We start from the raw sequence: 23,580 nt of genomic DNA on the forward strand, positions 1-23,580 counted from the left end.
AGTAATGATACTCTAGACGTAGAGTCAACACATTCAACATTATCTATTCTATTTGTCATTGATAATACATTGTTCAATCCTCAGCCTCTCGACAGACTCTCCTTATCTCGCTTTCAACTCGCCGACGGCTCCTTCAACCACTGATATCGCTGTCGGTTGTCAGATCCGACTGCTCGCCCTATTCCATCTCATGAGTCAGTCAGAAACTCCACTGCCACATGGCTGGTTATCCATTATCCATACTTACAATTAAACTATGGACGTGCCAAACCTCTGGTCTGGAGTAGCGGCGCAAAAGGAAACCGTCAGCGCTATCTTATCTCCTCCTGAACCGGCGGCGGATTCCCCCCGTATGTTATCAATTGCACCAACAAATGACTAAACCTCGAGCCCCCCCGACGATCTCACCAATTCCCGGTATAAGAAAGACATGGCCGCCTCGCGTCCGTGTCTTTCCGACCGTGCTGGCAATTGACCGTTCAACACCCCCTTGAATCGATACAATATGGCTGTCAAAGAGGCGGACCCTGTCTTGGAAGGGGGCGACGATGTTGCCCTTGAGAACCTGGGGTACGAGCAGGGTAGGCTACATCAAGGACTGCTGGAGGTACTGCCGAGGTCTTGGCTAATGATTTAGAGCTCAAGCGGTCGTTTGGTCTGCTCGGCATGATCGGCTTCAGCTTCAGCATCGTCACCTCGTGGACGGCGCTGAGCGGCGTGTTTATCGTCGGCGTCGTCTCGGGCGGCCCGCCCGTGATGGTGTACAGCTTCATCGGCGTCTGTCTGCTGACGCTGGCCGTCGCCTTCCCCATGGCCGAGATGTGTTCCATGTATCCCGTCGCGGGCGGCCAGTACTCGTGGGTCGCTGCGCTGGCGCCCCCGAAGATCGCCCGCGGGTTGTCCTACCTGGCCGGCTGGTTCCTGCTGATCGGCGTGCTGGCCATGGGGGCGACCAACAACTCGATCGCGGCCAATTTCGTGCTGGGCATGGCGAATCTGGTGTATCCCGAGTATGAGATCACCCGCTGGCAGACCACCCTGGTCGCGTACCTGGTCGCCTTTCTCGCCGCGGCAATCAACCTCTGGGGTCTCAAGTGGCTCAACCGGCTGGCCCATTTCATCCTCGTCTTCAACGTGGGCTCTTTCCTCGTCGTGATGATCACCTTGCTCGCCACCAACGACCACAAACAGTCGGCCTCCTTTGTCTTCACCGAGTTCGAGAACCTGACCGGCTGGGGGTCCGGCATGGCCGCCATCCTGGGCATCCTGCAGTCGTGCTTCGGCATGTGCTGCTACGACGCCCCTTCCCATATGACCGAGGAGATGAAGTCGGCCGCCAAGGAAGCCCCGCGCGCCATCGTCCTGTCCGTCGTCCTGGGCTGTATCACGGGCTTTGCCTTTCTGCTCACCCTGTGCTTCTGCATTGGAGATCTCACCACCACCGCCGACACCAGCACCGGCGTGCCCGTCCTGCAGATCTTCTACGACTCCACGGGCAGTAAAGTCGGTGCCTGCTTCCTTGCCAGCATGATCTCCATCGTCGTCATCGTCGCCAGCAACAACCTGCTGGCCGAGGGTTCCCGCACCGTCTTCGCCTTCGCCCGCGACCACGGCCTGCCCTTTTCCCGATTCTTCGCCCGCGTCAACCACAAGAGCCATGTCCCGGTCAATGCCGTGCTCCTCACTCTTGCCGTGCAACTGGCCTTGGGGGCCATCGACTTTGGAACCACCACCGGCTTTGAAACCGTCATTGCCATTTCCACCGAGGGTTTCTGTACGTTTTGCTCCCGCACTCAATACCCCGTATTCAATACACTACTAATCATTGCAGACCTTTCCTATGCCATGGCTCTGCTGAGCAGACTGCTCGGCTACTTCACCGGCCACGCAACCCACATGACTGGCCCCTACGCCCTCCCACAGTCTCTCTCGCTGACCCTGAACTTCATCGGCCTGCTGTTCCTGCTGTTCGCCTCGATCACCTTCAACTTCCCCTCAGACTATCCCGTCACCTCGACGGGGATGAACTATACCAGCGCCGCGGTTGGCGTCATTCTCTTGATTGCGCTCGTCACCTGGCTCACAACGGGCAGGAAGCATTTCACAGGGCCTTCGCTCGTGAAGAACGACTGATTGTAATGATATAGTAGATGTATTTTACCTTAATCCAGAATATTCCAATCCATTTCTCTATACTGTTCGCATGTACTTGCCTATTCCGGACTAGTGTGCTCTTATCTATCTGCTTCCAAGTCCCTCTTATAAGAAGCTCTTCATCAGCTTCACCCTCACAAAAGCAGTAGCAATTATCGAAAAGAACTGCTCGCCTGAGATGCTCAAATACGCTCTCTTCTTCTTCTCTCTCTCCCTCGCGCGGGAAATCACCTTCCCTCCGATCCTCGCGCAATCCCCGCTCTCCCCGGCAGTGCTATCAGATACGCCTATCGATATCGTGACAGGCAGCCAATTCTCCGGCCTCACCACCTTCGCCCGCCTACCATATCTCAACTGCTTCAACACGAATGAATCCTACGATGTTGCCTTCCTAGGAGCACCTTTCGACACTGTACTCCTTTTCTTCTCAAGTAGACCTGCAGGAACTATGCTAATCCTAAAATAGGGCGTTACTGCTCGTCCCGGTGCCCGGTACGGACCTACAGGGATTCGGCTCGGATCTCGCCGGTTAGGCGGATACAGCGTTTACACGGGGGAAGATGTGCTGGATAGCTGGGCGCAGATCGTGGACTGTGGGGATGCCCCCTTGACGGTTCTGGATAATACCATTGCCCTCAAGCAGTTGGATCTTGCTCATAAGGTACCTTACCACCTACGACTGGAACTATTTTGCACGATTATGAATTATGACGGATGGTTCAGGTTGTGTCCTCTCGGTCTACACCTTCAGGCGGCGTGCCTAGAATCATCACGCTGGGGGGAGACCACACCACGACGTTATCGGCTTTGCGATCGACGTATCAACACTGGGGAGAGGTGTCGGTCATCCATTTCGACAGCCATATCGACACGTGGGATCCGAATGTCCTGGGCGGTGGTGTCTCGCATTACGCGTGGGTATCAGCCATCTACAACATGATACGTAGAAGCTGACCTGTCAGAGGAATCAATCATGGGACCTTTTTGCATATCGCTCACGAAGAGGTATCTCACGATATACTATCTCACTATATGCAATGAAACCTTCGTTCCAGTTCTGACTGACAGGGCCTCATCACCAACTCGTCCATCCACGTCGGGATCCGGGCCCCCGTCCTGCGCCCAAAAGGTGACCTGCGCAACGACCTCCGCTGTGGATTCGAGATCGTGACGGCAAGAGATATCGACCGGATCGGCGTCACCGGGATCGTCGATCGGATCAAGCAGCGGGTGGGAGATTCCAAAGTCTACATCTCCGTTGATATCGATGTGCTTGATCCTGCATACGCGCCGGGTATTTCTCTCTCTCTCTCTCTCTCTGTTTATGTCTATGCCTTTTTTTTCTGTTCGTTAAATACTAACTATGTAGCCACCGGAACCTCCGAGCCAGGCGGGTATACATCCCGCGAACTACTCTCCATCCTCGACGGACTGCACGGGATGCCCGTCATCGGTGGCGACGTGGTGGAGGTGTCTCCCATCTACGACACGGCGGGAGAAACGACAACCCTTGCCGCAGCACAGGTTGCTCATTCGATACTGACTTTGATAATGGGTTCCCAAGAGACCTAGTAACTTTATATAACTTTGTATATTCAAAGTCGTTTCTACCAGCACTCCATATATTCCAACTTCCCATTGACATTCTTGAGACAGTCGCCCAGGTTCAACGACGCAGACTGCTGGCTCCCATGCCGATCATTCAGCTGCGCGTGCAGAATCGGCGCGCGGTCGTTTCCCTCGAGAGTCAGATGGATCTGCGACGCGCTGCTTGTGAAGTCGTGTCCGTTCCAATGGAAGCGGCCTATAGAAAACCCCATGAATGAGAATGTATAATAAGATTATAAATAAAACTTGCAGGAGTCAGATACCGTTGTTATTCCCGATACATGTGTTCAGGTCGAAGCGGGCGTATTTCATTTGCCCGTCTTTGTCGCGGCAGCGGCACGAGAGGATATGGTTGTCTTCCAATATGATGCGGTCGGCAGATTTGTAGAACATCTTTGATTGATTTTGATGTCAAGAAACAGAGTAGAAGAGTGTACCTAGGTAGCGGAGGAGTAGATGTATGGATGCTGATTTGCCTTCAATGTCATTATGCGTCATTGGCTATCGGCTGCTTGACTATGATTCTGTATCAGTTATATTGGTATAGGACTTAACATATGGTATATTTATATTCATCTATGGGTATATACTACCGTAAAGACCTACATATATACGAATATATTGTATATATAATATACTTTATAGACTTATTTCTGATAGGACTGTACCTCGACAAAAGGATGACGCAACTTCTCTGTAACCTGAGGCATTCTTGCGATCAAAGACTATACTCATGTTAGAGGACAGTGAGGAAGTTCTAAATAGATCAGTAGGAAAGAGTAAGATAAGATAGTTACCTGATATTAGTACTCTGTATAATATGGTACGAAATACCTCTTACTAAATGCCTCTGAATTGAACCTTATTACTGCCTGAGGCACCACTGATGAAGATAGTAGTAAATTGATGGACATTATTATTGTACTTATTCAGTTCTACTTAATCACTCATCTATATCCAGTTATGAAATACGACTCTCTACGGAGTACTCCGTACTCCGAAGAGGCAATTCCTCTGATTCTGCTCATCCCTTGCATCGACACATGGATGCCAACCATGAGACGTCTGTTTCATCTGGAGTCATTCTTTGTTCTAAACATAGGAGAGTCGTACAGTGTATTTACTGAGTACAGAGTAGTAATATCTACATCTTATTCTAAATTTGTCTTTGTTATTCTATATTTATCTGCCCTCTTATTTTCTATTTTCTTATTATCTATTTCTTATTATCTATTGCTTATTCTTTTCTCAAAATCCGTTCCTATCCCCGCAATGACGTTATGGCTTGGTTGACAGCCTGGATAGAGAATGCCAAATATTTCCTCATTTCCGGATCTTCCTACGAATAATTCGATGGATTTAATCCCCTCCCTCCTTACTTGTCTTTCTTTCTTTTTCCCCTGTAAATTAATCCTCTCATTCTCCTCTCCATGCACGCCTGACACGTGTCCCACTGATCCTTTCTCTCTCCTCTCTCTCTCTCTCTCTCTCTCTCTCCTCATCTCCTACTCTCCTACTCTCCACCCCGCTCCTCCTCCCAGCCCAGACTGCAACTCGCTGATCCTGGTCACCCCACCCATCCGTCTCATCCTACCTAAAGGTACAAGGTACCTTTCGATTGTTATTTAATCCTTATCGAGGCCTCCTGTCCTGACTTTCTGTCTCGGTTACCGGCAGTCACTCTGTCATTCACTCTGTCAGGCACAGTTACACCTACACCTCTTGTCACCATATAACTACCTAGGTAGTTAGTACAGAGTACTATCTATCTATCTATCTATCTAAAATGCACTCCCATTCCCCCCTTCTCATGTCGCCCTCCCACTCCCCCTCGTCCCCTCGACCCTCACCGCCGCCGTCGCTGCCTCACGCACGCTCGTCGACCAAATCCCCGGCCTTCCACCTCGGCACGCTGCCTCGCTTCCACCCGGCTGTCTACCAGTCGGCATCCACCTCGACGGCTACAACCATCAACCCGGTGAACAATGGCCCTGTGCCTGTTGTTAACAGTACCCTCCATATCTCACAAGGAGGAGGTCAACAACAACAACAACAGCAACAACCGCCCTCCTCTCCGCGACAGTCCCGCCAACTTGTCGCCCCTGCTGCAGCCACATACCGCACCTCGGCCACCTCGTACCGCGAATGGGTCGAAAGCATCACTCTCCCACGCACGCCCTCTGGTCCCCGTTCGCTGAGCCCCTCGGCGCCCAGACTGGATCCCCTGCGCAGCCCTGGACCCGTCACCCCGTTGGCTCTCGAGGAGGCGGGCAATTATCTCGCGGCGGGAGATCACAGCAGCAGTGGTATCCTTCGGGGGTCAACGTCAACTCCTGGTGCTGCTGGTCATCACTACCTTTCCAACGCCCCGTCACCAGATGTGGTGGAGATGCTGATTGTACGGGAGAAGGACCGGGCGCGACAGCAACAGCAACCGCATGTCCGGAAAACCAGCCGGGGCCAATACGGTTGGTAGCGCTATGGTGGAGAACTAGAGACAGAGTAAAAAGCGATGGCCTGGGCAGATTGATTTTATTTTCTTATGCATTGCCGGTGTTGTATTTATACCCTCATTATATAGCATATCTTAGTACTGTTCTATAGGTACTACATGGAAGTGTCAACTGTACCCCGTACCACTAAGTTGTAACTATCCAGTAGTTATACCTAGACTCCCTATGGTCCGGAGATCTCCCTTGCTCCCCGACTGCGGGGGCATCCACACTGAACTGCCATCCCCAAAAGACTAATTATTGCTGATAGAACTCATAATTATAAGAATCTACTTTCATTTTCTTCCTCTCTTCCTCTCCGTATACCCTTTACCGCCTTTTGCTGCCTCTATTCCTTCTTTCCGCCTCTTATCGCCAATATTGACTCACCGCCGATCTCGGACCGACTGTCACTTTTTCTTGATCCAGAGAGAGAGAAACGCACAATGTCACAAGAAAGTAGCTCGGGCTCGAGTCACTACAAGGGCTTTGCGGCGGGTGTGTTTTCAGGAATCGCCAAGCTGAGCGGTAAGTACTGTATCTAGTGGGTTGATGTGATCGAGTATGCTAATTGTATGCTTAGTTGGCCATCCGTACGTCTTCGAGTCTGGCAGATCTGATGATGCCGATTGTTAACCAGTCAGGTTCGACACGGTCAAGGTCCGTCTACAAACAAGCAAAGATGCCCAGTTCAAGGGTCCGCTCGACTGTCTCCTGCAGACGATACGGAAGGAAGGCGTCGCGGGTTTGTACAAGGGGGCCACGCCGCCGCTGGTCGGATGGATGGTCATGGATTCAGTGTAAGACCAGATTAAAAAACACAGATTTAAAAAAAAAGACCTATGCTAACTCTTGGTCTTTTCTAGAATGCTTGGTTCTTTAACGTTTTATCGTCGCCTAGTACACGAGAACATCTTTTCCAAACCTCACCTCCGCGCCCTGATGCCCTTCTCCAGCCACGATACCGATCTGACCTCTCTCCCCACCTTTGGCCATGGCATCGCGGGCGTCATGGCCGGCACGACGGTCAGCTTCGTCGCGGCCCCCGTCGAGCATGTCAAGGCCCGGTTGCAGATCCAGTATGCCGCTGATAAGAGTCGACGCATGTACAGTGGGCCGATCGACTGTATCAAGAAGATTGTACGAACCTCACCCCAAGTATATATATTTTCCTACTAATAAAAAAAGTACGCCTCTCACGGTGTGCCAGGCATCTATCGCGGCCTCTGCGCAACGATCATCTTCCGCTCCTTCTTCTTCTTCTGGTGGGGATCCTACGACCTCCTGTCCCGCTACATGAAGAAGAACACTTCGCTATCGGCCCCCGTCATCAATTTCTGGGCCGGCGGCATCTCCGCCCAGGTCTTCTGGATAGTCTCGTACCCCTCCGACGTGGTCAAGCAGCGGTTTATGACAGACCCCCTGGGCGGCAGTCTCGGCGACGGGCAGCGCCAGTTCCGCCGCTGGAAGGACGCTGCAGTGGCCGTCGCAAGGGAGCGCGGGTTCATGGGCTTTTGGAGAGGCTTTATCCCTTGTTTCCTGCGCGCGTTTCCCGCCAACGCCATGGCTCTCGTCGCCTTTGAGGCCGCCATGCGGGCGTTACCGTAGGGGGGTTTTTTTTTTCTTCCTCTTTTCTTTATTTTCACTAGACAGTAGATTGTGATTAGCGATTTTGTATATACTACATACTACATGGACGAATAGACGAGACTTGGTGTCAAGAATAGCGCTGCTTGCGTCATCCGCATGCGGTAGATACAAGGACAACTAGTGGAATAGCTCTGAATAATAGAATCATAAAAAAGTGTTGCATATTATTCAGTAGAAAAATATTCATGGTTACATTTCAATAATAAAGAATCGAATGTCAGTCAATGATGGGTGGGCGTGTCCTTTCCGGCCAAAGCTTGAGTTACTTGAAGACATCCCGAAGTTGTTGGTTGGCCCAAAGAAAGACGGATGCAACGCAACCTCCTGATAATTTCTACACACTCTCTCTTCCTCTCTCTTCTGGGATCTCCCATTATACGATATTAATTCATGATTTGAGTGTATCTCAGAATGAACCTCTGATTCGATTCGACTGCCTTTCCCTCGCCAATCTCCTCACCCTTCAGCCACGATGGCTGTGGCACGCTCGATGCGTCGGACCAGTCCCATCACTCTCTTCCTCGCCGCGTTGCTCGCCTTTGGCTTCCTCTGCTTCCTCCTCACCCCGTCCTCGTCCTCGGCCTCGTCCTCGTCCTCGAGCTCGCAGCAACAGCGTCGCAAGAATGACGCTGCGACCAACCCGCTCTCCCCGCCGACAAAACCGTTTGTCAAGAGCCATGCGAAGAAGAACTCCCCCCCGCCCGTCGTGCACTACCAGCTCAACAACCTGACCAGCACCCCGGACTCGATCGCCAACGGCGAGCGCGTTCTGGTGCTGACCCCGCTTGCGCGCTTCTACCAGGAATACTGGGACAACCTGGAACAGCTGAACTATCCGCACGAGCTGATCTCGCTGGGATTCATCATCCCCAAGAACCGGGAGGGAAACGCCGCCCTGACGGCGCTGGAGGAGGCCATCGCCCGCACCCAGTCGGGCCATCTCGAGAACCGGTTCGCCAGCATCACCATCCTCCGCCAGGACTTTGCCCCCCCGCTGGCCTCGCAGGACGAAAAGGAAAGACACAAGATGGAGAACCAGAAGGTGCGTCGCGAGGCAATGAGCCGCGCCCGCAACAGTCTGCTCTTCACCACCCTCGGCCCCAGCACCTCGTGGGTGCTCTGGCTCGACGCCGACATCATCGAGACACCCCCTACCTTAATCCAGGATCTAACCTCGCACGACCTGCCGGTCATCGTCCCGAACTGTTTCCAGCGCTACTACAACTCCGACTCCGGGAAACAGGATATCCGCCCCTACGATTTCAACTCCTGGCGCGACTCCGCCGTCGCCCGTGACCTCGCAAGCACCATGGGCCCCGACGAGATCCTCCTAGAGGGCTACGCCGAGATGCCCACCTATCGCTCCCTAATGGCCTACCTCGCCAACACCGATAGACCCCAGCCCGAGCGCGTCATTCCCCTCGACGGCGTAGGCGGCACCGCCCTCATGGTGAAGGCTGAGGTCCATCGCGACGGCGCCATGTTCCCCGCCTTCCCCTTCTACCATCTTGTCGAGACAGAGGGCTTCGCCAAGATGGCAAGCAGGTTAGGTTACGGCTCGTATGGTCTGCCGGATTATTTTGTAAGCTCCCTTCGCTTTGAACACATCTTTTTTTCATGAAAAACAATCCAACTAACTACTATTAGGTATACCATTATAACGAATGATGACGCTGCGCGCATCACTCGCTCTCTTCTCTTCTTTCTCTTCTTTTTTTCTCTCATCCGGCGTCGATTTATAGACTTGCTAATTTACACCGGTCACATAGACAATCTTGTAACCTGTAAGACTGCAGTAAACTACTCCATGCCGGGGACAAGAATGTCAATAATGTAATCTCGTCTTCAACTTCAAGTCTTGGTACCCAGTTCATCAAGACGGACCATTTCCCTTCTAAGCAGGTGGTCCGGGAAGGAAAAAAAGAAAATTTAAAGATCGAGGCAACTTGTTGATTTAATCTGAGATTCAAGTCAAAAAACAATAATTCTAATATTATTCCTTTTTTTCTCTTTCATTGCTTGTTGTTCAATTCGGTTCTATCAATTCTATATCGATCCATCCAATAATACAGTAAGACGATGCTGGACCTTCTCGGCTCCCTATTCACTTGGAAAGCGGCGGCAATCGCCCTCGCCCTCCTGAATCTGAAGAACCTGCCTCTTGTATGGCATGTAAGTAAAAGAAAAGAAAAGAAAAGAAAAAAAAAGAAACCGTATCCCAGTCCCCTACTTTCATACTAATGGCGATCAGGTCCGCGTCTTCCGCTACTTCTTCGCCAACGGCTGGCACAACCCACCCCATTTTGTTCCCAAGTTGCCAGCGAGCCAGATATTCGAACCTGCAAGCATGACGAGTCGCGCCCCCTTCGCGGAGATAGATTACAACATGCATAAATCCAATTCCACCTATTTCTCCGATCTGGACGTGTCGAGGACGAAACTGATGTGCGGGCTTACCGTCAAGGCAACGCGCATTTTAGAACAACAGCTCGCCAAAGAAGGCAAGAAGAATGGGAGGCTGGCGATTATCCTGGGGAGTGTGTATACGGCGTTCAAGCGCGAGATCCCGCCCTATATGAAGTACGAGGTGCGCTCGAAGGTGCTGGGCTGGGACCAGAAGTGGATCTATATTGTGACGTGGTTCGTCAAACCGGCTCGCTCGGGAAAGAAGCAGACCGGCGACGGCGAAGATTTCATGAAAAAGAACCTCCTCGCCATGTCGATTAGCAAGTATGTCGTCAAGAAGGGGCGGTATACCGTCCCCCCCAAGGATGTGTTTGAGGCGGCGGGGTATGGACTGTTCGAAAATGAGACAAATGGAGTGAACGGCAGTGCATCAGGGTGCAATTTCAATACCCAGAAGAAAAGCTCTGATTCTGATGACATCTTCTGGTCCAGCGAGCGCCTGGACGAGGAGAGGCGCCGGGGCGTGGAGGTCGTGCAGCCATTCATTGATGAGGAGGATCGCTTGGTCCGCGAGTTTTTGCGCGAGGTCACGGCATAGATAGACGGTATAGATGTATAGACAGATAGATATAAAGATAGAGATAGAGATAGAGATAGATGCGATAGAAATAATTACCAACTATTTTTTAGACCTGTATGTACCAATGAGAAATCCATATATCCATCTATGTCTAGTCCCAAGAAATTCTGTCGAGGTTAGTCCCGCAAGTAAGAATGTTTAGTTGAATGAGGAAACTCACCCAAGCATGATACCGGCGCCCACCGCAACAGCCAAGAACTGGGTGATGGTCTTCCGGATTTCCACCTTCCTGTCCGGGCCAGTCTCCAGCAGCTCCGGAATCACTGCGACGGTGCCGACGTACAAGAAAGTACCGGCAGTGAAAGGGAGCAGCATATCGCCCCATGCCAGACTGGTACCCCAGAGACCAACAAAGGTGTCCGAGGAAGCCTTGTCGGCTGCAGAGGCACCGCCCAACTCCTGCACGGCAATACCAATAAAAGTGCCGAGGAAGGCCCCGACTGCGGTGACAAACTGGGCGCCCATGGCCTTGCGTTTGGAGAAACCAGACTGGATCAACAGGGCGAAATCGCCAACTTCATGCGGGATCTCATGGAAGAACACAGCGACCGTGGTCGTGGCGCCAATCGTCGGCGACGCATAGAACGAGGATGACAGCGCCAGCCCGTCGGTGATGTTGTGGGTGAAATCCGCAATCAAGTTCAGGTAGCCTCCCAGCTTGACACTCTGGCTGACCTCTTTCTCCGCCGACGGCTGAGCTGGCACGTCCGCAGTGGCTTTACGTTGTTTCAATCCCTTCTGCTCGGATTCACCCTTGGACTCGGAGCCGGTGGTCACTGCAGAAGCCGAGGACGCCTCGTGGTGGCTGTGACCGTGAGAATGGTCGTGTCCGCCTTCCCCACCAGTAGCAATCCGCAGGATCTTATCCATGGCGACAAACGTGAAGAAGCCGACCATGATCCCTACCCCGAGGAGCAGGTTCCTGTTCGGCTCAACCATCACAAATCGCACATGGTCGTGAGCGTCTTCTCCCAAGAAGATCTCGGGAAGAAGGTGGAATAACGTGTCGCCGAGAAGGCCACCCACTGCAAACGCAACCATCACCGAGAGAGATGATGGGTCGATGTTGGGTGGGCATAGTGCGAGCAGGAAGTCTAAAAAAGAACCCGGTCAATTTGATGCATCACATTTACGCATCGCGCCACTACTGCGTGGTTGACAGCATGCAATTGGAGCTGAGGGAGCGCATACTTGGGGGCCCGGAAATGTACAACGTAGCCAGAATGGAATTGACCGCAGGACTACCAGGAAACAGAACAGAAAAGATCTGGGCCAGCAAACTCGTCGTCCCCTCACTGGCAGCCCGTTTCTGCTGGTTCAGCGATTCCACCAGCGGACAGTTCTGCCGTCTAGTCAGATCCACGCTGCCTTACTGCAACTCAAGAAGCCACGCATCACGCACCTGCAATTCCTCTTCGATCTGGGCCACAGACAGCTCCCCAACTGGGATCCCCGCCTGCGCATCGGGGCTAGCACTCCTAGCGGCTGCAAGCACGCCAAAGACCAGAAGGCCAATGGTAAGCGTCAGCAGCGACCGGCGAGCTGCAGAAGCAAAAGTCGACGCCATTCGGAAAGACCCTGCAAGAGCTGCAACGAGAGTCGGTGATGACTGAGAATGGGTGACGGAGTGACTGCGGATGGGGGGGGGAAGGAGCGATCAACTTCCGGAGCAACTACGGAGCAACTACGGAGCAACCACAAAAAGGCCCGAGCATCGGCGCTGTCTTGAGCCTAACTGTTTTTGGGTAGCTCGCACAAACACGCCAAGGAGGAATGCAAACAGCCAAAAGTTTGGGCGAAATCGATAAGACGATTTTCTACGACGGTCAACGAACGACGATATTGCATCAGTATTCACCCGACCGATTCGTGCTGTGGCAGTTTCAAGATGGGACGCGAGATACAGAAGAAGAAGAACCGGTCTTCATTGCCGAAGAACCGGTCGAAGAAGAGGGGCACGCTGAAGAATGGCAACAAGAAAATCAACGTGCTGGGCAACGCCATTATCGCAGAGAATTGGTATGATCTATTCTCGATCGAGCAGCAGAATTAAGCAGTAAACTGACAAGGAGACAATAGGGATCGAAACCAGACTCTCACGCAAAACTATCGACGACTGGGTTTAGTCCACCGCTTGAATGCCCCCACGGGCGGAGTCGAGAAACGAGCCAAGGATGATGGCTCGACCGAGGAGGTGACTGATTCCCTGCACATCACCGGGAGTATCAAGACATCGACCAAACTCAGCCTCGGCGAGACGCGGGTAGAGAGGGATCCCGAGACCGGGAAGATCCTGCGGGTGATTCGCGACGACGACAAGGACGAGGAGATTGAGATCGCTGGCCGCAAGCTGCGACGCACGAACCCGCTCAACGACCCGCTGAACGATCTGTCGGACAATGAGGATGCGATGCCGTCGCGCTCCAGCGCCGCAGACTCGGCCATTGTGCGGAAGCTGGAGCTGCAGGCCGCCAGGGAGAGCGCGGCGGTTCAGAAGAAGAAGCCCCGGCACCAGAGCCAGCGAGAGAACGAATGGATCTCGCGCCTGGTCGACAAGTACGGCGAGGACTACCGCGCAATGAGCCGCGACAGGAAGATGAACCCCATGCAGCAGACCGAGGGGGATCTGCGTCGCAGAGTCCGCAAGTGGAAGCAGGCGAATGCTTAACCACGGCTTTGCTTGGTTGGTCTTTATGCATCCTTTGGGCGAATCTGGCGTTGTAGATGGTATTTGTGTCAAAAGTGCTTTTAGTGTTGAGGGGAAGGGTTGACTATACCTAGGCTTGAGTACATATTGCAATCCATCTTTCTTTCATCACTTCTTTCTCTCTCTCTCTCTCTCTCTCTTCCCCACGGTGAATACCTGGGGGGTTGTTTCAGTTTCTAGGCTAGTGAAGGGTGGTTCTAGAATCATATCTACTGATGAAGAAGAGCTGCCACATGCGTAGAAGCAAACACTAGACGCGTCTTTCTATCCTCTCTTTTCTTTCTCCCCTCGATTGTCCTTTGTCTCTAACCTTTTCACTATCCCTTATTACCTAGTATCAGCATTCATCTGTGGCACCTTACTCCTACTATCTCATATTTAGTAATATCTTTCACACCTCTTTAACCCTATTCTCACCCAAGATGTGGGAATGGTGGTACTACTTTCTCTGGGTAGTTCTGTTCATTCAGGGCGGCCAGGGCCAGGTTGCCTAGTAGGTTCACCACGATTCCTCCGGACTCGACAGATCAGGTACTGACTACTACCATAGTGACCCTGTCACCAACGCCCTCGTGTGCTCCAAGGCAGGAGGCAGCTTCTGCATTGGCAAGTCTCTTGATGCGACAACTATGGCTTCCTGTGTTTCTGCGACTGTGGTGGAAGTTCGCTCCTGTGGTATCCAGTGCGTCAAAAACTCGTGCCGCTTCGCTCGCCGTTACTGAGTTGGATCTAATACAGACTTGCTCAAATCATTCCTTCGGACTTGAGATTCGCTGCTGTTTGTAAGTGTGTTCAAGGCGTGATGCTACTTGCTTGGTGAATAACTGGATGCAGGCTTCGAATCTTCCCCCAGCAGTGGTGACGCTGTGTGCGCATTCAACGGCACCGGGTATACTCTCTCAAACGAGCCTGTCCCCGTCCCCGGCAGTATCCTCTGCGACTCCGTTGGTAATGGTAACGGGAGCGAAGAGAACCCCCTGGCTACTAGGAGACAGGACACGCCCTCGAACTCCTCGTCGGACGCGGCCACCGCATGTATCAACCCCGACGTGACGGCTTCAACGCAGACCGTCAACCCCCTGGCACCCCCGTACTCAGCAGCTTACCCAATGTCCAGCGATCTTGGTTCCGGCCTTTCTACCCCGTCTCTTGTTGCAACTCAGAGTGTCGGGATACCCTCCTCCTCCTCCGGAACGCCTAGAGTCCTCACTCTCACTGAGTCGCGCGCCCACTCTACCACGACGGTCACGTCTACGTCCACCCATCCTGTGAGTACGAGCACTATTATTGTCACGGCGGGCATGCATACCAAGTCTGCCGCGTCTGCTACCCCGTCTTCAAACATTGGGGTTAGTCTCGCTGGTCATCGGGGGCCTTATGATGTCTCTGGCGTGCAGGTTGCTTGGGCGATGTTGGCTACCAGTTGGGTTATCTTGTTGTCCTAGAGCGATTTTGTGATTTCTCCTTCAGGACTTTGGTGATCGACGCTTTATGCGTGATATCTAAATTGGCGGGCATTACCTGTTGAGCTTTTAGTTCACTTGTAGCAATGAATATCGCCATTATGAATCTGCATCAAATTGAATACAGTAGTTCTGTTTATGAATGACTGAGGAAAACTTTCTCGGAATCATAAGTAGAAATGAGATTCGATCATGATATGTGTACATACATAGAGAATCGTCAGCCATGGATGCATTAGCGACCGCTCTTGGGATTTTCATCCGCAATACTGATCCGGTGGACGACACGCACCCACCGTCTCCTCCTCCATTCTCCCATCGCTCGAGGACCTACTGTTCCAGTGCCTTCCTCCCAGTCTCGAGAAGCGGAATAGGAAGGAATTCTCCTCTTCCCCTTGGGGGATTTGCCATTCTTCTTCAGAGAGTTATACGAGTCACTCAGATCCCCGTAGACCAGCGTTGTGGGAATCTCGTCCTCCTCGCGTGAAGTTTCATGACTCCCAGATGACGCAGGAGGCAGGTCCCAGACCCAACCACCGACTTCATCACCGGCAGTGCCATTGGGCTCCGCCGTGCTGCCTTGTACTTCACATCCGACACCGGTGATAATCCGCTCAACGACCCACTCGCGGCAGTCTATGTCCAGCTCCCACTTCTTACCCTTCCATCCCCAGCCGGGCGGCGGTTGGACGTCCTCGAAGAAACGACACCCACGGGGGCGATCACCTGCAATTCGCGCAGGAGAAAGCGGGTCGTACGGCATGGGGGAGAATAAAAAATGTTCCCACAGGGCAGACGACGATGAGTAAGTTTCGGGAGACCGGTGTTGGAGCTCAAACACCTCGACCTCGCGCTCCTCGGGGTACGAATCCAGCGAGATGTTGGCAACCTTCTCGAGAAGCGCCATGGTCGCGGATGGGGAAGATGGCACAGAAAGACCCAGGACGTCCACGGCTTCTTTTTCTTTGTGGTCACCCGGCACATCAAGAGATTCTTCGTCGTCTTCCGCCAGGTCCCGCAAAAGGGTTTGCACAAAGGACCAGAACCTGGGGTGCTTCGAGATGATCGCCGCATTGCCACCGAACAGGAATATGAATCTCCAAGGTACCAGATGTGCAGTCAGAAACAGGGCTGCAGCTAGTATTGTACACAGGAGGAACGTGGCCGACGAAAGGGTCTCGTTGGAGAAATTTGTGATTGGAGCAAAGATGGAAATGGTTGCATCATGGACGTCAGAAAAGTCCGCCATGACATTCTGAAGATCCCCCATATTGCGGAGGAAATCCTTGGACGTCTCGGACGCAGGTTTGATGGTCTTTGCCGGAGCCAGGGCAGGGCCCTGGTAAGAGTAATACGGTGTGGTGTTGGTTTTCGAGCCCGTCGGGGGAGGCGGATGACGAGCCAAAAACGCCGGCACCATGATAAACAGCAGGAATATCATGATGGGCAGAATCACCAGCAGGTATGGATCCAGACAGACAAATGAATAGACGAAGAGGAAAGACAGGGTATGTGTAGGCTTTGCCCAGGCAAAGACCCTCTCGGCTTGTGCTTGAAATACAAAGACCACCCCGATTCTATCGAGTATCAGCATCCATACCGAATCCCAATCCTAGAAGACCTCCCCACCTTGCATTAAACCGACGGAAGTTGTTCGCCATCAACGGCAAACTAAAACCCGGCCGTTTACTGTAAACAGCCACATTCTGAACATCCTCCCCATCCTCTGCCCCATCACTAGGAATCATCTGTTGTAGTAGCCTGCCATATACCAATCAGCAATCTCGCTTGGGAACAAGGCGGAGAGGCAAGTAACTACTTGGTAAACAAGCGATCTTGTAAGGATGTCGTCGTCACACTCGAGTCAGACTTCTTCGAATCCACCGAGTTCCGTCTCGAGCGAGCCATCACTGCCTTGAGAACGCTCCCCGGGCGGTATCCGCCCACTGCTCCAGGCTCACCATCGTGGTGGCCATGCCCGTCGAGGGCCGGAACGGACTCCTCGCGCCTGGCCACGCTCTCCGCTCTGATAAGGTCATCCATGGCGGGTATCTCCCCAGACTCCCTCAAGACATCTCTTCCTTGGTCTCACCAGCTCTCTTCGGCGTTGTGACAGACTCCGGCACCTCGCCGGCTTCAGCTATCGCTTTTAGTCGGTCTGGAAGGAGTGCCTCACTGCCTCTGAGCGCACGCACATGCTACCAGTGAGCCGACTAGTCCGCACGGGGCCTAGTGCTTTGCCTAGCTCCACGCGATGCTATGACATAAGCATGTCACGGGGCCTGCTAGCCCCGATGCGGCTGTTTGCGCTGTTTACGCTGTTTGTGCTGTTTGCAGCTGGCCGCTGTTCGTTCCCAGCGGAAAAAACGGCGATCCAGGGGCACGCACTAAACCCCGTTGGAGGCACTGAGCGGTCGAAAGAAAGACACCAGGTCAACACCTGTTGTTTACCCACACTGGGCCTCTTGCTCTGCTGGGTCGGAAAAAAAAACAACACAAGAACAAAGAAGCCCTCCTGCTGCTGTTGGGCAGTCTTCGGTGCGTGGAACTCTGTTTCTCCCGCCCATCCTCGAGTCCTTTGCTGGCTCTTTCCCTCCCCTACCTTGGCTGTGTGGTCGGGGGATATACGCGGCAACTTTCCCTAAACGTCTATCCTGCAGAAGCGGTCGGGACCTCGCCTCTCAACCCAGCGCCTGGCAGCCCTCGTGTCTTGATTTCCCTTGCGTTGAAGCACTGGGGAAGCGGTCGGTCATTTGTGTTTTTCGTACCGACGCGCTCAGCATCACCTTGGGTGATTTCTCAAGCAGAAACTGCGGCGCCTGTCTCCCCGCAATGGATCGGTGACAACGGTCCCGGTCGCGCGACTTGAGAGTGTCAGGGTTTTTTTGCTTAGGGTTTTACGCACCGCTACAGCTTGTGAATGCCATTGTGGCTAGTTTGTGGCATTTGGCTTTTGCCTGGTGATCTTTGTCCCTTCCAGCCATCCCCCAGATTTCACTCCGTCGTCGATGAGATTTGAGAATCCCCCGCGAAGATGCCTTCCCAACAGACTTCACAATCGCGTGCGGTGCAGTCAAGGACCTCGGACTTATCCCGAACCGACGATTCAGGATCAGGAGGTAAGCAATAGTTATGTTGTGGCAGGGAGAGAGAGAGAGAGAGAGAGAGAGAGAGAGAGAGAGGCTGGCTCCGGGAAGTTGCAGGCAACGAGATGCTAATCTACCCCCGACTTGAAACAGCTGAAGGTCCCGCCCGAAGAAGATTACACCGAGCTTCCACGAACAATCTCAGCTCAAGTAGTCCCGTCTCTCATCATTCAAGCAAGGCCGTTCCTGGGTCACGTTCCAGCGTCGCGAGCAAGCGAAGGTTATCCATCCGAGACCAAAAGGTGCCACAAGGACCTCGACCACAAGAGACCACTCGAAGAAGGTAATTTAAATGGCTACCGCCAGTTTGAGCAGCGTTCCCCGCCTCCATAAACCCTTGCGTCTTCTCTCCACTGCCAGTTCACCGCGCGGCAGCATTGCTAATTTGTATCACCGCTCGGTAGTAACCCGTCCGGCTCATACCTCCACTCCGTCAATTCCTCCGTCGATTCTACCAGCGACTCGGCTCGGAGCATCAATTCACACTTCAGCTATCGATCCACTAGCGTGGGCAATCTCGCCAAGCTGGACTCCAACGTGACCCCTCCGGACACGGCGGATTTCCTCGCTCCCATCAGTTTTGATGACTTCCACAACAGCATCATGGAGGAGCCCGGTCTCAACCGCTTCCCGATCCCGAGCAACGGACAGACTGGCGTTGACAACGACACATCCCCAATTTTCCACGCGACGAACCCTTGGGCGAACAGCGTCGCTCAAAATGGCACATCTGCTAGGGCAAGAAGCGGCTCCGTCCGACGGAAAAGCGAGGTTCCCCGTCCTGTCGGCCAGCACGGCACCCCAGGATCTGTACCGCCTCACCTCACGTCGACTGCGTCAACCACGATTTCAACCTCTCGAAACCGTCGGCAAAGCTTGGCTCAGACTCCCTCCACCAGTGCAGCACCTACGTCCAGAGCACCGCGGAAATCAATCGGCCCCGGCTCATTGCCATTGAACGGCCCGTCCTCCATTGTGTCTAGCCGACGACCCAGCTTTACTGTGCGCAAAGCGAGTGCCGATGTGTCGGCCCACTCCCTGCCCCGATCGCAAACGCAGAACCTCGATCCGAATCACGGAGACGAGATAAACTTCTCCCGGAATTTGCGAAGTCTTAAGACCAAGTCAATGCAACCGCTCTCAAGGGAGCCACGGGACAACTTCCTTTCCGCATTGGATGTGGACGGCCATCACGCGGTACGTACGCCAGTGAAGAGCCACCCGGCAGATGCAACAACCCCTTCATCTACCAAAAGGGTGTCGGTTATGCCGCCACATGCACATGGCCTGGGGGCACGGACAATCAGTCCGACGGATGCCAGACGATTCAAGCGTCTGTCTACGGCGCCAACAGCGCCGCCTTTACCCCATACGCCTCCCACCCAGACGGCGGAGCCCGCCCCAGTTCGCCCCCGGTCGTCCGCCCAATCTCCTTCTTATATCCCGCGGAAGAGCGTCACTCCTTCTTCGTCTCGGACAACTCCCGACCCGAACCGCAAGTCTTATAGTTCAGGGCTGTCGGTCTCATCCAGCACAAGTTACAATTCGCTGCGCAATTCTAGCAGCTCCTTACAACCAAGGCTGTCTCAGAACTTGTCCACTTCGAGGCTGCCCACCCCCAAGCCTCGTTCAGAACAACACGGTGGGGGATCAAATCAGGAAGAAGTTCCGCCAGTCCCGGCAATTCCCAAGGCATACGAGTCCCCAAAGGGTGACGTTGAACCTCCGCCCCCACAGGTTATTCCTCGAAAGTCCAGTTTACCACTTGATGTTGGGTTCCTGAAAACCACGCGAGACTCGGATTCGGATGCCAACACGGCTTTGAGTTCGATTGGTGATGAGCTGGCGAACATATCAAGCGGAGGCGATCTGAAGACCCCTGAAGCGAAGTCGAAACCTCCAGCAGCGACGGTTCTGAAGAAGCATCTGCAGCCACTCAAACTACCACCTCTCAATCTATTGCCCCTGAGTACACCCATGACAAACAAGATCGAAGCCCTCAAAGATCGTGACCACCACCATGACTTGAAATCGTATACGCCATCCGCGCAGTTTCTCTCAAAGACCCCTAGCACTCCAATGACTGCTTCCAAAGCGAACTTTTGGTCTACGAGTGATGATGATGACCCAATTCCCTTCGCCCAGATAAGAAGCAGTACCTCTCATTTTGGCATTAGCACCTCGGCTGCCCTCCGGACGGCAAGCAGCTCCAGTGCCCTCGCCTCCTTTGAGCAATCCAACCTAGGGCGCACCATGTCGCCATATATCTCCTACACTTTGCCGAAAAGCAATAGCGACTACCACTTCCTGCAGCAGAAGGTTAGCGGTGATTATAGCCAGAAACATCTGCAGCCATCACGGTTGACGGGACCGCGCCCTCAGACCGAAACGTCCGCCTTCTCTTCACCCGCGACCGAAACCCCAAGTCAAATCTCCACCCCGTCAGAACCCGACACAAGTATGGGCACTGGGTCTTCAGCTCTCCGGAGCAAACTGAACTTGGCACGACAGCAGAGCAATCCCCAAAGCCAGCCAGAAGCAAGCTCGACTGTGGCTTCAAAGTACGAAAGCATGCCACCCCCCAAATTACCAGCTTCCGCTACCTGGAACAGCCTATCTACAGTCAAGTCTATCAGCCCGACTCTGAAACCGACGTATCTGAAGTCTCGACGGCAATCGTCGATATCCGGCGCCACAAACGCGGCCGTACGGAAGCCGAGTTTCAGCGGTGACCAGAATCCTACATTGCACCCTAGCCCGGCACATGAATCCAAGGCAGCCGAGCCTGCGCCTCGTCTTTCTGGGTCTCTGCTCTCTCCCGTTCACAAGATCATCAGTTCCGCAAAATCCAGTGCTGCAGCTAGTAAATTACGGTCTACAGATTCAAACGCGGAGCCTGACGAGATTGTTGCCGACGAAGAGATGAGGAGGCTGGCTAGCAAACGAAAGGAGTTCGAGGTCGCTGCAAAGGGGCTGGACGAGCTCCGCCGCAAGGCTGTCCCGAAGGACTGTGTCACTCCTGCACAGGCACTCAAGATGGCGCACCTAAATATCTTTGAACGTGGAGAGATCATTGATTTCAAAGACATATACTTCTGTGGGACTCAAAATGCCAAGAAGCATGTCGGAGACCTACACTCCCAGTCATACAATTTCGGCTATGATGATGAGCGTGGTGATTACAATATCGTGATCGGCGACCACCTTGCCTACCGTTATGAGGTTGTGGATCTTCTGGGTAAAGGAAGCTTTGGTCAAGTCGTGAGATGCATTGACCACAAGACGGGAACCTTGGTTGCCGTGAAAATCATTCGGAACAAGAAGCGATTCCACCAGCAGGCTATAGTCGAAGTCAATATCCTTCAGAAACTGAAGGAATGGGTAAGGATCACTAGCCATCAGTCTTGAGAATTCTTTTCTTTCAGTTTATCCTAACCTGGTCTCTTTTCTCTAGGATCCCCATCGCCGCCACAGTGTGGTCAATTTTACCCAGAGTTTCTACTTCCGAGGTCATTTTTGCATCTCGACCGAACTGCTTGGTATGAACTTGTACGAGTTCACCAAAGCGCATGACTTCAAGGGCTTCAACCTTAAGCTGATTCGCCGTTTCACGAAACAAATGCTGGGCTGTCTGACGCTTCTTCACGCCAAGAAGGTTATTCATTGCGATCTCAAGCCGGAGAACATCCTCCTAGTCCATCCCTTGAGCTCGGAGATCAAGGTCATTGACTTTGGCTCGAGTTGTTTCGAAAACGAAAAGGTATATACATACATCCAAAGTCGATTCTACCGTTCCCCTGAGGTCATTCTGGGCATGTCCTATGGAATGCCCATCGACATGTGGAGTTTGGGGTGTATTCTCGCCGAGCTCTACACAGGATACCCAATCTTCCCCGGTGAGAACGAACAGGAGCAACTGGCTTGCATCATGGAAATCTTTGGTCCTCCGGAGAAGCATCTCATCGAGAAGAGTACACGCAAGAAACTGTTCTTCGACTCGTTGGGCAAACCACGATTGACGGTTTCCTCCAAGGGTCGCCGCCGCCGGCCAAGTTCCAAGGACTTGAGACAGGTGCTCAAGTGCGATGACGAGGCTTTCCTGGATTTCATTGCGCGATGTCTGCGCTGGGACCCACTGCGTCGATTGACACCGCACGATGCTGGGAGCCACGAATTCCTAACAGGAATCAAGGCCCCTGTCAGGTCAAGGACCTACACCTTTTCGACCAGTTCTCCCAGCAAACGATACCATGCCACGACGACCACATCGTCTGCCTCCCGGCCTCTCCCCGAGCCCCCAGCAACGAGCCTTAAGGCCGGTTCCTTTAGAAACCGAGATGTCTCCGGCAGCTCTCCGAGCAAGCCTACTATTGCGAAACGCCAAACAGTGAGCGGCATGCCTACGTCCACGCCAGCCAAGCGAGCATCCCATACGACTGTCTCCGGGACTGGTCTTCCCCGTGTAGCCACCAGGAGTATCAGTGGCAAGCCTGACCTCGCTACAGCAGCGGCTGCGACGAGCTTGGTAGGTGGTCAACCCTGCTGAGGAGGGGAACACCATACGGCATCGGAACAGCAATTTACTGACTGGTGCGATAGAGGACGAAATAAGCCGAAAAAACAGACCCTTCTCGGTTCGACACTTCATATTTACTTATTTTTTTTCTTCCTCTTTTCCCCCATTAATTCTGTAATCATAATTGTTTTCTTGTGGTATTTCATTTGTTTTTCCTTTTTACTATCACTAAAGATGCATAGACAGGTCGGATATGTCCCGCGGTTTCCTGTTCCGCATGATGATTGAGTTGATTTGGAATGGACGCGCAAGAGGCAGAAACCATGGCGAAGAAGATTCATCTCATATACCCTACTTGGAATCTGCATGTGCTTTATTTTCCGATGAATGTTGTTTTTATGCAGCGGCTCTTATAATGTCTCTGCGGTGTGTTTATTATGACCTTGCCAGCTTGTTAAGACTCGCTGGTCACTTTCGTTGCTCTCTGTACCAATGTCGATTTGGGGATTCTCTCTCTCTAACTCTCCCTATCTTTTGCATCTCTACCACTCTGATTCTTTTTCTTATGTCCGTTGACGGTGGCGGGCAGGCCACATGTCGGTGGATGGCCGCGTCGGTCTTCGTGGAGATGAAGGGCTCCCTTGAGGGGCCATGGATGACGGGATGGAACAATCAAGAGGGCAGCGATGTGATTTCACTTGTATATTGCTCCTGAACTGTTGAATAACTGGGCATTGACTACTACTATCAGCATATAGTTAACTAGAGGGAATTCAGTAGTAGCTGACACAGCATTAT

General features: G+C 52.9%; 13 protein-coding genes across 13 annotated transcripts; 10 read left to right on the forward strand and 3 right to left on the reverse strand.

The window, feature by feature from the left end:
- The first annotated feature begins 159 nt into the window (after positions 1 to 159).
- On the forward strand, positions 160 to 2,203 carry ASPZODRAFT_104610 (hypothetical protein). The gene is made up of 3 exons (XM_022720864.1): positions 160 to 581; positions 638 to 1,774; positions 1,832 to 2,203. The coding sequence occupies exons 1-3, from the start codon at positions 506 to 508 to the stop codon at positions 2,131 to 2,133; spliced, it is 1,515 nt and encodes a 504-aa protein (XP_022577374.1). The 5' UTR covers positions 160 to 505; the 3' UTR covers positions 2,134 to 2,203.
- Positions 2,204 to 2,285: 82 nt separating this feature from the next.
- On the forward strand, positions 2,286 to 4,027 carry ASPZODRAFT_124916 (hypothetical protein). Its single transcript, XM_022721407.1, has 6 exons — positions 2,286 to 2,566; positions 2,621 to 2,815; positions 2,878 to 3,068; positions 3,117 to 3,159; positions 3,223 to 3,448; positions 3,524 to 4,027. The coding sequence occupies exons 1-6, from the start codon at positions 2,333 to 2,335 to the stop codon at positions 3,724 to 3,726; spliced, it is 1,092 nt and encodes a 363-aa protein (XP_022577375.1). The 5' UTR covers positions 2,286 to 2,332; the 3' UTR covers positions 3,727 to 4,027.
- ASPZODRAFT_137010 (hypothetical protein) lies at positions 3,716 to 4,232 on the reverse strand. The gene is made up of 2 exons (XM_022724190.1): positions 4,026 to 4,232; positions 3,716 to 3,958 (listed from the first exon to the last, which is right to left on the reverse strand). Exons 1-2 carry the CDS (start codon positions 4,153 to 4,155, stop codon positions 3,762 to 3,764), a joined length of 327 nt encoding a protein of 108 aa, XP_022577376.1. The 5' UTR covers positions 4,156 to 4,232; the 3' UTR covers positions 3,716 to 3,761.
- A 1,174-nt stretch (positions 4,233 to 5,406) lies between these two features.
- Positions 5,407 to 6,469, forward strand: ASPZODRAFT_1278953 (hypothetical protein). Its single transcript, XM_022721862.1, has 2 exons — positions 5,407 to 5,747; positions 5,805 to 6,469. Exons 1-2 carry the CDS (start codon positions 5,549 to 5,551, stop codon positions 6,236 to 6,238), a joined length of 633 nt encoding a protein of 210 aa, XP_022577377.1. The 5' UTR covers positions 5,407 to 5,548; the 3' UTR covers positions 6,239 to 6,469.
- Positions 6,470 to 6,552: 83 nt separating this feature from the next.
- Positions 6,553 to 9,877, forward strand: ASPZODRAFT_162059 (hypothetical protein). The gene is made up of 8 exons (XM_022726555.1): positions 6,553 to 6,782; positions 6,838 to 6,847; positions 6,899 to 7,054; positions 7,121 to 7,394; positions 7,443 to 7,858; positions 7,964 to 7,968; positions 8,372 to 9,486; positions 9,552 to 9,877. Exons 1-8 carry the CDS (start codon positions 6,701 to 6,703, stop codon positions 9,570 to 9,572), a joined length of 2,079 nt encoding a protein of 692 aa, XP_022577378.1. The 5' UTR covers positions 6,553 to 6,700; the 3' UTR covers positions 9,573 to 9,877.
- A 106-nt stretch (positions 9,878 to 9,983) lies between these two features.
- Positions 9,984 to 10,908, forward strand: ASPZODRAFT_147035 (hypothetical protein; the record flags this gene model as incomplete). Its single annotated transcript, XM_022725220.1, has 2 exons — positions 9,984 to 10,076; positions 10,156 to 10,908. The coding sequence occupies 2 exons, from the start codon at positions 9,984 to 9,986 to the stop codon at positions 10,906 to 10,908; spliced, it is 846 nt and encodes a 281-aa protein (XP_022577379.1).
- A 198-nt stretch (positions 10,909 to 11,106) lies between these two features.
- ASPZODRAFT_76179 (hypothetical protein) lies at positions 11,107 to 12,517 on the reverse strand (the record flags this gene model as incomplete). Its single annotated transcript, XM_022730069.1, has 3 exons — positions 11,107 to 12,044; positions 12,142 to 12,292; positions 12,353 to 12,517. 3 exons carry the CDS (start codon positions 12,515 to 12,517, stop codon positions 11,107 to 11,109), a joined length of 1,254 nt encoding a protein of 417 aa, XP_022577380.1.
- Positions 12,518 to 12,561: 44 nt separating this feature from the next.
- Positions 12,562 to 13,990, forward strand: ASPZODRAFT_104626 (hypothetical protein). The gene is made up of 2 exons (XM_022720865.1): positions 12,562 to 12,969; positions 13,030 to 13,990. Exons 1-2 carry the CDS (start codon positions 12,839 to 12,841, stop codon positions 13,616 to 13,618), a joined length of 720 nt encoding a protein of 239 aa, XP_022577381.1. The 5' UTR covers positions 12,562 to 12,838; the 3' UTR covers positions 13,619 to 13,990.
- An 89-nt stretch (positions 13,991 to 14,079) lies between these two features.
- Positions 14,080 to 15,102, forward strand: ASPZODRAFT_147038 (hypothetical protein; the record flags this gene model as incomplete). The annotated part of the gene is made up of 4 exons (XM_022725221.1): positions 14,080 to 14,150; positions 14,208 to 14,339; positions 14,396 to 14,439; positions 14,492 to 15,102. The coding sequence occupies 4 exons, from the start codon at positions 14,080 to 14,082 to the stop codon at positions 15,100 to 15,102; spliced, it is 858 nt and encodes a 285-aa protein (XP_022577382.1).
- A 57-nt stretch (positions 15,103 to 15,159) lies between these two features.
- Positions 15,160 to 17,280, reverse strand: ASPZODRAFT_1279613 (hypothetical protein). The gene is made up of 4 exons (XM_022721881.1): positions 17,196 to 17,280; positions 16,750 to 17,154; positions 15,330 to 16,697; positions 15,160 to 15,178 (listed from the first exon to the last, which is right to left on the reverse strand). Exons 2-3 carry the CDS (start codon positions 16,866 to 16,868, stop codon positions 15,356 to 15,358), a joined length of 1,461 nt encoding a protein of 486 aa, XP_022577383.1. The 5' UTR covers positions 16,869 to 17,154; positions 17,196 to 17,280; the 3' UTR covers positions 15,160 to 15,178; positions 15,330 to 15,355.
- Positions 17,281 to 17,981: 701 nt separating this feature from the next.
- On the forward strand, positions 17,982 to 18,734 carry ASPZODRAFT_1279963 (hypothetical protein). Its single transcript, XM_022721895.1, has 2 exons — positions 17,982 to 18,239; positions 18,348 to 18,734. The coding sequence occupies exons 1-2, from the start codon at positions 18,129 to 18,131 to the stop codon at positions 18,597 to 18,599; spliced, it is 363 nt and encodes a 120-aa protein (XP_022577384.1). The 5' UTR covers positions 17,982 to 18,128; the 3' UTR covers positions 18,600 to 18,734.
- Positions 18,615 to 22,924, forward strand: ASPZODRAFT_1279823 (hypothetical protein). The gene is made up of 2 exons (XM_022721890.1): positions 18,615 to 21,647; positions 21,721 to 22,924. The coding sequence occupies exons 1-2, from the start codon at positions 18,870 to 18,872 to the stop codon at positions 22,810 to 22,812; spliced, it is 3,870 nt and encodes a 1,289-aa protein (XP_022577385.1). The 5' UTR covers positions 18,615 to 18,869; the 3' UTR covers positions 22,813 to 22,924.
- ASPZODRAFT_28957 (hypothetical protein) lies at positions 22,668 to 23,499 on the forward strand (the record flags this gene model as incomplete). Its single annotated transcript, XM_022728159.1, has 1 exon — positions 22,668 to 23,499. The coding sequence occupies exon 1, from the start codon at positions 23,036 to 23,038 to the stop codon at positions 23,495 to 23,497; it is 462 nt and encodes a 153-aa protein (XP_022577386.1). The 5' UTR covers positions 22,668 to 23,035.
- Positions 23,500 to 23,580: the final 81 nt, after the last annotated feature.

Source organism: Penicilliopsis zonata (genome assembly GCF_001890105.1).
Source record: "Penicilliopsis zonata CBS 506.65 unplaced genomic scaffold ASPZOscaffold_25, whole genome shotgun sequence".
NCBI lineage: Eukaryota > Fungi > Ascomycota > Eurotiomycetes > Eurotiales > Aspergillaceae > Penicilliopsis > Penicilliopsis zonata.

What these genes read in the sequence shown, in the direction of transcription:
- ASPZODRAFT_104610 (XM_022720864.1), top strand. Translation starts at nt 506, where the DNA reads ATGGCTGTCAAAGAGGCGGACCCTGTCTTGGAAGGGGGCGACGATGTT. An exon ending in GAACCTGGGGTACGAGCAGG is followed by an intron (nt 582 to 637) that starts GTAGGCTACATC and finishes CTAATGATTTAG; the next exon opens with AGCTCAAGCGGTCGTTTGGT. An exon ending in CATTTCCACCGAGGGTTTCT is followed by an intron (nt 1,775 to 1,831) that starts GTACGTTTTGCT and finishes TAATCATTGCAG; the next exon opens with ACCTTTCCTATGCCATGGCT.
- ASPZODRAFT_124916 (XM_022721407.1), top strand. Translation starts at nt 2,333, where the DNA reads ATGCTCAAATACGCTCTCTTCTTCTTCTCTCTCTCCCTCGCGCGGGAA. An exon ending in TAGGAGCACCTTTCGACACT is followed by an intron (nt 2,567 to 2,620) that starts GTACTCCTTTTC and finishes ATCCTAAAATAG; the next exon opens with GGCGTTACTGCTCGTCCCGG. An exon ending in AGTTGGATCTTGCTCATAAG is followed by an intron (nt 2,816 to 2,877) that starts GTACCTTACCAC and finishes CGGATGGTTCAG; the next exon opens with GTTGTGTCCTCTCGGTCTAC.
- ASPZODRAFT_137010 (XM_022724190.1), bottom strand. Translation starts at nt 4,155, where the DNA reads ATGTTCTACAAATCTGCCGACCGCATCATATTGGAAGACAACCATATC. An exon ending in ATGTATCGGGAATAACAACG is followed by an intron (nt 3,959 to 4,025) that starts GTATCTGACTCC and finishes GGTTTTCTATAG; the next exon opens with GCCGCTTCCATTGGAACGGA.
- ASPZODRAFT_1278953 (XM_022721862.1), top strand. Translation starts at nt 5,549, where the DNA reads ATGCACTCCCATTCCCCCCTTCTCATGTCGCCCTCCCACTCCCCCTCG. An exon ending in AACCATCAACCCGGTGAACA is followed by an intron (nt 5,748 to 5,804) that starts ATGGCCCTGTGC and finishes GAGGAGGTCAAC; the next exon opens with AACAACAACAACAGCAACAA.
- ASPZODRAFT_162059 (XM_022726555.1), top strand. Translation starts at nt 6,701, where the DNA reads ATGTCACAAGAAAGTAGCTCGGGCTCGAGTCACTACAAGGGCTTTGCG. An exon ending in TGGATGGTCATGGATTCAGT is followed by an intron (nt 7,055 to 7,120) that starts GTAAGACCAGAT and finishes GGTCTTTTCTAG; the next exon opens with AATGCTTGGTTCTTTAACGT. An exon ending in ATGGTCTGCCGGATTATTTT is followed by an intron (nt 9,487 to 9,551) that starts GTAAGCTCCCTT and finishes AACTACTATTAG; the next exon opens with GTATACCATTATAACGAATG.
- ASPZODRAFT_104626 (XM_022720865.1), top strand. Translation starts at nt 12,839, where the DNA reads ATGGGACGCGAGATACAGAAGAAGAAGAACCGGTCTTCATTGCCGAAG. An exon ending in GCCATTATCGCAGAGAATTG is followed by an intron (nt 12,970 to 13,029) that starts GTATGATCTATT and finishes AGGAGACAATAG; the next exon opens with GGATCGAAACCAGACTCTCA.
- ASPZODRAFT_1279613 (XM_022721881.1), bottom strand. Translation starts at nt 16,868, where the DNA reads ATGATTCCTAGTGATGGGGCAGAGGATGGGGAGGATGTTCAGAATGTG. An exon ending in TTCCGTCGGTTTAATGCAAG is followed by an intron (nt 16,698 to 16,749) that starts GTGGGGAGGTCT and finishes GATACTCGATAG; the next exon opens with AATCGGGGTGGTCTTTGTAT.
- ASPZODRAFT_1279963 (XM_022721895.1), top strand. Translation starts at nt 18,129, where the DNA reads ATGAGATTTGAGAATCCCCCGCGAAGATGCCTTCCCAACAGACTTCAC. An exon ending in CGACGATTCAGGATCAGGAG is followed by an intron (nt 18,240 to 18,347) that starts GTAAGCAATAGT and finishes TAATCTACCCCC; the next exon opens with GACTTGAAACAGCTGAAGGT.
- ASPZODRAFT_1279823 (XM_022721890.1), top strand. Translation starts at nt 18,870, where the DNA reads ATGGAGGAGCCCGGTCTCAACCGCTTCCCGATCCCGAGCAACGGACAG. An exon ending in TTCAGAAACTGAAGGAATGG is followed by an intron (nt 21,648 to 21,720) that starts GTAAGGATCACT and finishes TCTTTTCTCTAG; the next exon opens with GATCCCCATCGCCGCCACAG.